General features: G+C 52.9%; 1 protein-coding gene across 1 annotated transcript; it reads right to left on the minus strand.

The window, feature by feature from the left end:
• Positions 1 to 6,626: 6,626 nt before the first annotated feature.
• LOC128943618 (olfactory receptor 14A16-like) lies at positions 6,627 to 7,559 on the minus strand. The gene has a single exon (XM_054286513.1). It carries the CDS (start codon positions 7,557 to 7,559, stop codon positions 6,627 to 6,629), a length of 933 nt encoding a protein of 310 aa, XP_054142488.1.
• Between the last annotated feature and the right edge of the window lie 4,767 nt (positions 7,560 to 12,326).

The following is a 12,326-nucleotide window of genomic DNA, read 5'->3' on the forward strand; positions in this document are numbered from 1 at the left end:
TGCAGGCCCAGCACTCCGCTCCTCACGTCCAGACATCACTCCAGTCTCTCAACTCTTAGGTGGCTCGTTGTTTTGGGGGTTTTCTCAGTACGTTTGGAGCAGGGGTCCCACACAGCATGCTGGTCCTTGGAGTTATTTTGCATATCCCTCCCCTCCAAAGTCTCTTCTCCTCACTGCTCGGGAGGTACCCCACCCTTCACTGTCTCAGAGAAGGGCCATTAACTCACCTCAGCCGGGGCTTTTACTGATACAAAAACAACTATTAACAACAACGACCCGTAATTACCATAACACAAACAGCAGCCCGCAGCAACATTGGTAACCTTTTTCTTACAGAAAAAATTGGCAGAAATTTTGTTCATAACACTGCTCAGGTGTGTGCCAGCCCCAGGTGCCACCAAAGCCACTGCAGAGCTGCCCTGAGCCAGCTGTGATTGTGGATCATCAGCCCAAGCCGCACTGGGCCACTGCAAGGGGCTGTGGCCATGGGCACTGCACTGACCCCACTGCTGGGTTTGGCTGCCACGGCCACCGTGAGAAATTAAACTGTCCTTGGAAATACTGGGGAGGACTGGGACATACTGGGGAACACTGGGAACGCTGTGGGAGACACTGGGACACACTGGGAGTGACACTGGGGAGGACTGGGACATACGAGGAACACGAGGAATGCTGAGGGGGAATGTGGGTGGACTGGGATGGACTGTGGGGGTACACTGAGAGAGACTGGGATTGATACTGCGACACACTGGGGACACTAAGGACATAGCAGAGAAGACTGGGGACACTGGGGCATCCTTTGGATGTCATTGCAGGGGAACTGGAAGGGACTGGGAATAAACTCAGCTGTATTGGGAGGGACTGGGCTGTACTGGGATGGATTGGAGGGGCACTGGCTTTGAGCTGGGTTCTAGCTGGGATGAACTGGTCTGTCTCGGGAAGGACTGGAAGAGAATGAATGGGATGTTCCCGCCTCCATCACATCCCATTTGCTGATGCTCTCGCCCATCACTTCCAGCAGCCAATCAGCTCCGGAGGTCCAGGTCTGGGGGCGGGGCCAATATGGACACAGTATTTTTTTGCATACAACTCCCATCATGCCCCGCGGCCCGATACAGCCCCACTGGAGCCGGAATTACAACGCCCGTCATTCCCTGCGCTCCACAGAACCCTGGCATCCACACCCATCTGTCCCATAAGTGTCCCCCAGACCCTCCACAATCCCTCAGTGCCCCCTCAGCGCCCATTCGGGAGTCCCCAAAAGCGTCCCCGGACCCCCTGAGTGCTCCCAACCCCACAGATGCCCGGTACAGCCACTTCTGGGAATTCATCTCCTCTCATCCCTCGCGGTCCCAGAGCCCCTCAGAACAGTCCCGCGCCTGAAACTCCTGCCGTGCCCCGTGCCCTAAAGAGCCCGGTTGGAGCTCCCCGAGCTCCCCCCAAGGGCTCCCGAACCATTTACGTTCCCCCCCGAGGACGTCAAGTCGCGGCTTGGATGCAGAAGTGTCCCTGAAGAGCCGTCCCAGACCCCCAAACATGGTGTTACAACTACTTCCGGGACTACAGCTCCCATCATGCTCCGCGGCTCACCTCCATTGCTATTCCAGGCGGGACTTCATCTCCCGTCATGCCTTGCGCCCCACCGAGAGCCATTTCAGCTGCGCCTCGAACTCCCGTGATGCTCCGCGGCCCCATTTAACCGTATGACACCCGCGCATACAACTCCCATCACCCCCCACGCCCCAGAGAGCCCCGTTCGAGCTCCCCAAGGGATCGCCTGGACCCCGAAGGGCCCCAAATTCCCCTCCCTGACCTCCAAGGGCCCCCCTTGACCCCCAAGCGCTGTCCCGGACGCCGAACTGTCCCTCAGAATCTCTGAGTGCCCCTCCAAGTGCCCACATGGCTCCCCCAAGTGTCCTCCAGACCCTCAAGTTCTCTCTGAATTCCCTCCCCAGACCCAGAACTGCCCCAAATGGGCCTCAGAAATGTCTCCAGGGACCCCTAAGTGGCCCCTTTTGCCCTGTCTGTGAAAATGATTAAAAAGATGACAAAAAGATTTTAAACAGGACTAATTAGCATAAAGAAGGAGAAATCATAGCCAAAACTGGTCAATGCATTAATGAAGGGAATTGTGTTACTTAGAACCAATAAATTTTTTGCTTCCTAAATGTGTATGGATTTTTAAATATACATATTCAAATTTAGTGATACAAATATAGAATAACACTATTATAAATAAATTAGAAAAAATATTTATCATTTAATAATTCATTACTTTTTTTTACAGGAAAATACATAGAATTTTATGCTTTGGGATGTCATTCTGTAAGACACAGTCCAAAGATCCCTCATCTGCCTCACAACCGCCAGCAAGGATAGAGATTGAAGCCCTCCCCAAGGACTGAGATGAGACCCTTCAAATTCTAACCCAGGGGTGCTGGCCTGACTTGAGCGGGATGCCTGCCATAGGGAGCGGGAGGTTTCCCATAGGAACCAGTCCTGAAACAACGGGCCCCGCTCACTGCTGGCACCGGTTTTTGCTGTTCAGAACTGGACTGTCTGTACTTGTTCTCAATGGATTTATTCTCCACTGTACCCTCCATGTGCCGTCCTGCTCCCCTCCCGGCAGTAGATTATAAAAGAGCCCTGAGTTAACAAAAGACTTTGAGATTCTCCCCAATGTGACCAGATGGATCTATTGGCCGGACCACGAGGATTTCATCTCTCTGTTGGTAGCTATTCCCCACCCAACCCTCCTTTCTCTCTCTCTCTGTCCTTTATCTCCTTTCTAATACTTCTGTTACATCTGCTGTAGGCACTCAATAAAAGGTGCATTTATTTGAGTGAAAGTTCCCTGCTGTGTATCTTTAGGTAATGGAAAATAATGATAAATAAAGTACACAGAGTTCATAGTATAAAATGTAGACACCGGTCCAGGGGCAGGGAGTGTGCCTCTGTCTGACTTCTGGCAGGCCAGAGAAAAAATGTTATAGATAAGAAACAATAAACAACCTTGGAAACTAGAGCCAAAGAATTCAGACTCCTTCGTTGAAACACCAGGCTGGGAAAAAATGATTCTCGGCGTCATCTCTGACCGCAGGCAACCCAAGATTGGCTTTCTGGGCTGTCTGGGTCAACATTAGAGTAAATCTGGAAGTTTTGCTTTAGCCTATTAAGCCATGTTGATGGGGTCTTGTCTTTTTCCTGGGTGCCGTCAAGCGCTAACCTGGTATTACTCCCTCTAGGGACTGATTATTTATCCCTCTGGCCATCAGGGGCCTGTAATCTCTCATATTCCTTCTCCCCTCTTCTTAAATAGGGTCCCAGCAAGGCTCCACTAAAGGCATTTTTTAGTCACCTAGGGGCCCAGGTTGGTTTTCTCACTCCCAAATTTTCATTCCTGCAGTTCTTATTAATCAAGTCGCTTACAGGGAATATAGGATGTTAAAGATGGAGTTTAATTCTCCCCATGGATAAATATTAGGGCCTAAAAATGGATCAATTTGATTTGCTATTCCTACCAGGTCTTCCACTAAATTTCACAATTCTTTGTTAAATTTTCTAACTTCGGATGCAGTCAAGGGAACGTTTACAAATCCAATCTCACTGGCCACCCCACCCATGGGAACTTCTCTGAGGGGGAACAATTTTTCTACTTTAGCCACTTTGCACCAGGTGTTACAACATCAGCTGTGGAGGCTGACTGGGTAACTTCACTCTTGGGCATGAGATTCTGAGATGTTGTTTGGCTTCTCATTTGTGGTGGGGGAGGCAGAGCAGGAACTTGCTGGTGAATAAGGGGTGCTTGAGATGGTTGAGGTAAGGGGACAGTAGTGAAGGGTAAAGAGAGTAAGGAGAGGGTTGAGGGGAAGGTGGTGGAAATATAACTGGGTTAGGAGGTGGTAAAGGAATGAAAGCTGGGAGAGGAGGAGGAATTGGGTCCACAGCAAGAGGAATTGGAGGAAGGATTTGAGGTACTGAAAGGGTAGAAGGAAGGAAGTGGTCAAGGGGGAGTCCCAGTTTTTGTTAGCCTTCCAAGCCTCTTCTTCTTCTTCTTTTACTTTACTACCTTGCTTTCCCTCTTTTAATTTACAGACTCTTGTATTTTCCTCCTCTAAGGCATTATTTAGCCAACAGGTGACATTCTGTATGGGCCTTTTGCAGGAACTTGGGGCAAAACAGAAGGTGCATCACCTTGGGACAGAGAGGTAGGTATCTCAGGAAATGTTTAAGGATGTTGTTAGCTCATGCAGAAAGAAAATTAGAGAGGTGAAAGCTTAAGGCTTAACCAGGCCACTTCTGTGAAGGATAATAAAAATGTTTCTATAAATACATTAACGGCCAAAGGAGGTACAAGGACAATCTCAATTCATTATTAGGGAAGATGTGGTTACCAAATATGAGGGAAAGGCTGAGGTACTTAACCCTTTCTTTGCCTCAGTTTTCAAGAATAAGTCAAGTTTTCCTCAAGACAAGTGTTCTCCTGAGCTGGTAAATGGGCTCAGGGAGCAGAACAGCCCCCTGTAATCAAGGAGGAAGCAGCTGGAGACCTACTGAGCCACTCAGATGCTCACAGGTGTCTATGGAAGCAGAGGGGATCCATCCCAGGGGGATGAGGGAGCTGGTGGATGAGCTCCCCAAGCTGCTCTCCATCATTTACCATCAGTGCTGGCTCAGCAGGGAGGTCCCAGAGGACTGGAGGTGCCAATGTGAGCCCATCCCCAAGAAGGGCTGGAAGGAGGAGCTGGGCGACTCCAGGCCTGTCAGCCTGACCTGGGTGCCTGGCAAAGTTATGGAACAGATCACCTTGAGTGCCATCACAGGGCACCCACAGGATGGCCGAGGGATCAGAGCCAGCCAGCGTGGATTTCAATATCTGCCCTGATGATCTACATGAGGGGACTGAGTCAAGCATCAGCAAATTTGCAGATGACACCAAGCTGGGTGTGAGTGTGGATCTGCTGGAGGGAAGGAGGGTTTTGCAGAGGGCCCTGGACAGGCTGGATCCAGAGCCCAAATCCAACAAGGTGAGGTTGAACAAGGCCAAGTGCTGGGTCCTGCACTTTGGCCACAACAACCCCTGCAGCACTACAGGCTGGGGACAGAGTGGCTGGACAGTGGCCAGGCAGAAAGGGACCTGGGGGCACTGATGGACAGCAGGCTGGACATGAGCCAGCAGTGTGCCCAGGTGGCCAAGAAGGCCAATGGCTCCTGGCCTGGATCAGGAATGGTGTGGCCAGCAGGAGCAGGGCAGGAATTCTTCCCCTGTGCTCAGCACTGCTTGGGCAGCACCTCGAGAGCTGTGTCCAGTTCTGGGCCCCAATTTAGGAAGGCCAAGGAGGGGCTGGAGCATGTCCAGAGAAGGGGAACAAGGCTGGGGAGGGGTCTGGAACAAAAGTCCTGTGAAGAGTGGCCGAGGGAGCTGGGGTTGTTTATCCTGGAGAAGAGGACGCTTAGGTAGACAAGGTGTTGTCAGGGCACAGGTTGGATTTGATGATCTCCAAGGTCTTTTCCAACCTTGCTGATTCTGTGATTCTCTGGAACCACCCTTGGAGCAGTCTGCAGTGGGACAGGAAACTCCCAGCTGATGGGAACAAACTTTCTGGCTGACTGTAGAGGCCAGGACAAAGCTGAGTGGTTTCCCTGCTGTCCCCCAGCCTTTGCTGGCCTCAGGGGCTGATGGCATTTTTGCTCCCTCAGGTTCATGGCCCCACACCAACAGCATGGGGGTGCTCCCCCTGCTGTGTGCAATGCAAACAGGAGCTGCTGAGCCAGTGCTGCCATGTCTGTGCCTGCAAGGATGGGGCACCTGTGTGAGCTGGGGGAGAGGCCAGGGCTGCAGAGGGGGGATGTTGTTGGCAGCTCCATGAGGATGCTCTGGGATGTTGCCCTGGGCTGTGTAGCGCACTGGGGATGGATCAGCCCCTGCTCTGCTGCTCCTTCCCGTCTGCACCAGGGTCCTTGCAGAGCCCCAGCCATGCTGTTTGCCCCCAGCCTGCCCACGGCCAGCCTCGGGCTGCTCACGGGGCTTTTCTGTGCTGAGCATTGGCCTGGGTGTGTTATTGAGCCTGGGCAAGGAGCCTGGAGCCCCCAGGCCCTGGGCTGAGGCGTCAGCACTGCCCCAGCAGTGCCCATGGCCTGTCCCTGCTGCAGCTCCGGCACTGCCACCCCCAGGACTGTGCCCGGCCCCGAGAGCACTCAGGCCCTACAGCAACACCAGGGCCACCAGGGCAGCGGGGCAGGGCCACGGCAGCAGCACTGGCAACACAAAGTGCTGCTGCTGCTTGGCACAGCTGGGGGGCCAGCACTGATCTGCCCCCAGCTCTGCACACAGACATTGCCGCTGCAGCTCCAGAGAAGGAACAGAAGGGCATCTTTGCAGAAAACTCTGCTGGGAGATCCTTAGTTCATTTACAGCCACTGAGAGCACAGCTCCTCATAGAAACAGGCTGTGGGTCACAGTAAAGGAGAAGGGAAACAAAATGAGAAATGGCACAAACAATGACATCACTTTGTAAACAATATTTTAAAATTAAAACAAAGATAAAGAACCTCCAAAGTGGAACTAATAAGAAGTATTGAAGATTACTTTTATCACAAGTGATTGGCAGAAACGGGCCAGTAGTTTAATGTTTCTGAAAGCATCCAGTTATCAGTCTCCTCACTGCAGCCTTGAGCTCCTGGTTCCTCAGGCTGTAGATGAAGGGGTTCAGGGCTGGAGTCACCACCGAGTACAGAACTGACACTGACAGATCCAAGGATGGGGATGAGATGGAGGGAGGCTTCAGGTAGGCTAAAAAGCCAGTGCTGAGGAACAGGGAGACCACAGCCAGGTGAGGGAGGCAGGTGGAAAAGGCTTTGTGCCGTCCCTGCTCAGAGGGGATCCTCAGCACAGCCCTGATGATCTGCATATAGGAGAAAACCATGAACACAAAACAGCCATAACTTAAACAGACACCAAGCAGTGAAATCCAAATATTTCTGAATTTGGAGTGTGAGCAGGAAAGCTTGAGGATCTGGGGCACCTCACAGAAGAACTGGCCCAGGGCATTGCCATGACACAGGGGCAGGGAAAATGTATTGGCTGTTTGCAGCAGAGCATTGAGAAAGCCACTGTCCCAGGCAGCTGCTGCCATGTGGGCACAAGCTCTGCTGCCCAGGAGGGTCCCGTAGTGCAGCGGTTTGCAGATGGACACGTAGCGGTCGTAGCACATGATGGTCAGGAGGAAAAACTCTGCTGAAATGAAAAATACAAACAGAAAGAGCTGTGCAGCACATCCTGAGTAGGAGATGATCCTGGTGTCCCATAAGGAATTGTGCATGGCTTTGGGGACAGTGGTGCAGATGGAGCCCAGGTCGCTGAAGGCCAGGTTGAGCTGGAAGAAGAACATGGGTGTGTGCAGGTGGTGGCTGCAGGCTACGGCGCTGATGATGAGGCTGTTGCCCAGGAGGGCAGCCAGGGAGATGCCCAGCAAGAGGCAGAAGTGCAGGAGCTGCAGCTGCTGCGTGTCTGCCAATGCCAGCAGGAGGAAGTGCCTGATGGAGCTGCTGTTGGACATTGCTTCATTCTGGGCATGGTGGACTGTTAAAAGAAGACATTGACAAATGCCACCCATTTCCTTGAGTCAATCCTATGTATATTATTTGGAATCTGTGCAAAATCACTTCTCTTCCTGTGAGGGAATTTTTCTAAACATTTTTTGATTTTGGGTTTGTGCTGCTGAGTTCCTGTCTCGCCTTTACCATTGCTCTCAGCCTGAAAACTGGGGAGACCCCAAGAAAACAGGGCTCCCTGCCCCAGTGCAGACAGTGCTAGACCTCACACAGGAGTCATTTGATTATTACAACTCCTCTGTTTCAGGGTGCCTGCACTTAAAAATGTCTTGAAAAATAAAGTGGGCTTTTTGAACTCTCCAGTTTAAAACTAATTTTCTCCAAACCCTTCTCTCTTTCCCTGTGCAACTAGACAGGAAGGAATACAAAAGATTGGTCCGGCTCTCTGCTGCCTGGAGTTGTGCCTACTGGGAGCTGTTTCTCTGTATCCAAGCCTTGTCCCTGCCAGTGCTGCCCGAGACCAGCCCAGCCCTGGGGCCTCAGCTTTGCCCTGCAGACCCCTCCCAGCGCAGGGCACTGCCCAGGGGCATCTCCAAGGCACCAGGCCCTTAAGGGCAGGCCAGACAAACAGAGATGCTGCAAGCCAAGGTGCTGCTGCTGTCTGTAAGGAGAGGAGGCTGAGGAGGCACTTTCTGAGGGAGATCGGAGGCCCATCTGCTGATGCGCAGGGGGACAGTGCAGGAGTGTCAGTGAGACAGCCAAAACTGACAGCCCCTTTCCCTTCTCTTTAGGAGAAAGCTGAGAGCAGCCCTAGCCATGCAGCACCATCTCCCGAGCAGGAGGAATCTGCCCTGATGGGGGTGGCTCCTTCCACATCCAACTTCTCCCCTGCAGCATCTATGGGGAGCTGCCAGGCAGGCTGAGAGCTGCCCCTGGCAGGTGGCACATGCCCTGGGCTGGCCAAGAGCCCTGAGGGCTGAGGAGCTGCTCTGCAGGACAGCCCTGGGCAGCCCTGGCTGCAGCCCCAGCTTCACCCCCTGCAGCCGTCCCTGGCAGCAGGGGCCATCTTGCCCTGTCTCTCTGACGGTGCCCAGGGCAGCCCCGCTCTGTAGCACATCCTCCTCCTTCTCCTGTGCCAGGGAGAAACTGGGAGAGTCCTCCTGACACAGCCCCCAGGCTGTGGGGTGTGCTGGCTTCAGGACAGCTCCTCAAGGAGCACAGGGGACATTGCCCTGCACCCACACACTCACCATGCAAAGGACTGTGAAGATGTTTCCCCAAGTGAAGTCTCAGCTCAATGTCTTCCCAATCCTGATTGCCTTCAGCCTGTCTCTGCCTGGCTCCTGTCACCTCAGTGCCTGCAGGCAGAGCCCTCAGCCCTGCTGGGCTGGGAGAGGAGCTGGCCCTGGAAGAGCTGTTCCTTTAAAGCTCAGTACCACAGACACAGCACAAAGAGTTTAATGAGCCTCTTGGGGATTTGGTGTTGTTTACATCAGACTCCGTCCCAGAGTCTTCAAAAAACTTCTGAAGAACTCAAAATTAAATTGAAACTCTGAAGTTTCTTGAAGTTTTAATGGGTCCCACTAAGGAACACGAATGAGGAAGTGTCCCCAGGTTCCAGTTAGAGCAGAACCCTGGAGGCAGTAATGACAGCCGGAGACAAGCAAGGGAAAGGTGTCTCTGATGCTGAGCAAACCTGGATGTGTTTGAGGAATGCAAAGGGCCAAGGCCTAAGCCCCAGCCCCTGGCCAGGCAGATCCAGCCCCTCCCTCCTTGCTCAGGGCTCTTCCCAGGATGGGCACTGGCATGTGGGGATGTGCAATGCCAAGGGCAGGAGCATGGGGCGGCCCCTGCCAGGCTGCTGAGCAGGGACAAGGAGGCAATGAGGCCCCAGGCCTGCAAGGGTCACTTGTCTCCTGCTCCTGCCTCAGGCCCAGGCCCAGCAGCCATGGCCAAAGTGCTGCCCAAGTTGGCTCTGGCAGGGCTGTCTTGCAGCTGCTGCCCATGCCTGTGCCCTGTGCAGCCCAGGCTGTCCTGCCGTGCCCCTGCCCTGTGCCTCTGTCCCTGCAGGCTGTTGGCATTCCCCAACTGCCCCACCTGGCTGGCCCCTTCCTTTGCTGACAGTTCTGTGTCCTGCCTGCCTCTGCCAGCTCACACAAAGCCTTGGGCTCCCCCAGGTTCCTTCTGGGGGACATGCTGCACCACAGCCCTGCCCTGGCAGGGAAATTTTTTTCTTGTCATGTGCAGTCTGGGCCTCCCCAGCTGTCCTTGGAATTAATTCTTCCTTTCTCAGGCTGTTCTGTGCTATGTCAAAAGGATCCACCATCTCTGAAACCACCTTCAGTCCCTCCCAGGGCTCTCCTCTGCTGTCCTCCATCTCCACCCCACTGAGCGCAGAACTCCTGCGTCCCTATAGAGTGGTCAAGTGCTTGAGGCCAAGAAAGCCTGGACAAGAGGGACAGTTCTTTTCTATAGGAAAGAAACCACAGAACCCCAGGGTTTTGAAGGCATATGAGAAGCAGTCACCAAAGGCCAAGGCAAGCCAGATCTGTCTGTCCTTGCAGTTTTTGTCTGAAACAACCCTTGGATATTTGGGGAGTTTTAAGGGTGGAATTCCATTTCAGACATGGGTTCCTGGACTGGAATGATAGTTCTCCAAAGAAAGGAAATGGCAGAGCCCCAATGTTTCATAGGCTGATTAGAGGCAGCCCCAAGGAGGCCAAGGCAGCCAGACCCGTTATTAGGGGAAAATCCTTAGACAGACAGAATTTGGGAGGCCAGACCTCACTTTTGCCTATGGGCAACTAGACGAGAAGGACAGGTTTTTTCCATAGAGAGGAAAGTACAGAGCCCCAGTGTTTCAAAAGTAGATGAGAACTGGCTCTCAGGAAATGAAGGGAACCTAGATAGTCCTGGCAGCTTTTACCTGGAACCTATCCTTGGATATAAGGAATTTTGGAGGCGGATTCTCAATTTTTGCCATGGATGCCTGGACTTGAAAGTTTTTTCCATGGGAAGAAAAGCACAGGCTCCCAGTGTTTTGAAGGCAGATGAGCGGTGGCCCCCAAGAAGTCAAGGCCAGCCAGAGCTTTCTGTCCTGGCAGGTTTCAAATGGAAATAATCCTTGGAGATAATCAAATTTGGAGGAGGAATCCCATTTTCAGCCATGAACCTCTGGAGGAGAAAGGCAATCCTTTCCCACAGGAAGGAAAGCACAGAACTCCAGGGGCTGATGAGAAATGACCCTTAACATGCCAAGGTCAGCTGGACCAGTCAGGCAGCCCCCAGACCTGTTCCATGTTCTTGGATCCTTGGGACCCTGAAACATCACAACGGCCCCTTGGTTCCATGAGGCCCTGTAGGATCGCAACAGATCTTTGTTTCCATGAGGCCCAGTGATATAACTATGGTCTCCTCGGCTCCACAGTGGCACAATGGCTCCTTGCCTCCATGGAGCCTTGCAGTGTCAAAATGGTTTCCTTGTTTCCATGGGACTGTGCAATGCCACAATGGCCCATTGGTTCCATGAGGTCACAGAGTCTCAAAATGGCCCCTTGGTTCTATTGGGTTCCCCAGGGTCACAATGGCCCCTTGGTTCCGCCAGGCCTGGATGTGTCACACTGGTCCCTTGCTTCCATGGGGACCTGCAATGTCACAATTGCCCCTTGGTTCCATGGGGGACTCAGAGTGTCAGAATGGTCTCATTGGTCCATGAAGCCCCTCAGTGTCACGATAGTCTCTTTGGGTTCCTCAGTATCACAATGGCACCTTGGTTCCATGAAGCCCTGAAGTATGGAATGGCCCCTTGGTTCCATTGGGCTACTCACTGTCACATGAGTTCTCAGTTCCATGGAGCCCTGCAGTGCTCTCCTTGGTTCCATGGTGCCACATAGGGTCACAAGGGCCCCATAGCTCTACAAGGCCCCACAGTGTCACAAGGTCCCATTGCTCCCATGAGGCTGTGCTATGTCACAATGGTCTCATTGGTTCCATGAGGCCCTGCAGTTCCACAATGGCCCTTGAAGTGTCACAATGGTCTCAGTGGGTTCCCCTGCTGGCTCACAATGGCCTCCTTGGTTCCATGAAGCCCCATATTGTAACATTGGTATCATTGGTTCCACAGTCAGAATGGCCCCATGGTCTCACAGAGCTCCACAGCCCCTTATAGAGCCCCATGGCCCCTTATGGAGCCCCACAGGGCCACTGTGATCCCCTTGATTCCATGAGGCCCCGCTGGGCTACAATGTCCCCTTGGTTATACAAGGCCCTGCAGTGTCACAATGGCCCCTTGGTTCCAGTGGGTCCTGAACTGTCACATCAGTCTCCATGGTTCTGTGAGGCCCCACAATGCCACAATGGACTTTTGCTTCCATGAGCTTTTGTACTGCCAAACACTGTCTCCTTGGTTCCATGGTGTCATACTGGACCCTTGGTTTCATGGAGAGTCACAATGTCAGAAGGTTCCATGAGGCCCTGCAGAGCCCCTTGATTCAACGAGGTCTCAAAGTGTCACAGTGGCCTCCAGGATTCCATGAGGCCCAGCAATGTCACAATGGACATTTGGTTCCATGGGGTCCTGCACTGTTACACAAATCCCTAGTTCCATGGGGCCCTGTAGTGTCACAATGGCCTCCTTGGTTCCATGGTGCCACACAGTGTGACAACTGTTACTTGGCCTGCCAACACTCCACAGTGTCACAATCATTCTTTGCTTCCATGAGGCCTTGCAGTGTGTCACAATGGCCCCTTGGTTCAGTGAGGCCTTGTAGCGT

The sequence above is a fragment of the Melozone crissalis genome, unplaced genomic scaffold (genome assembly GCF_028551555.1).
Source record: "Melozone crissalis strain CALT ecotype California unplaced genomic scaffold, PUWL_Pcris_2 ptg000049l_1, whole genome shotgun sequence".
In the NCBI taxonomy this organism is placed as follows: domain Eukaryota; kingdom Metazoa; phylum Chordata; class Aves; order Passeriformes; family Passerellidae; genus Melozone; species Melozone crissalis.

Bases quoted from the DNA above. Each gene is read 5' to 3' on its own strand.
- LOC128943618 (XM_054286513.1), bottom strand. From the start codon at position 7,559: ATGTCCAACAGCAGCTCCATCAGGCACTTCCTCCTGCTGGCATTGGCA.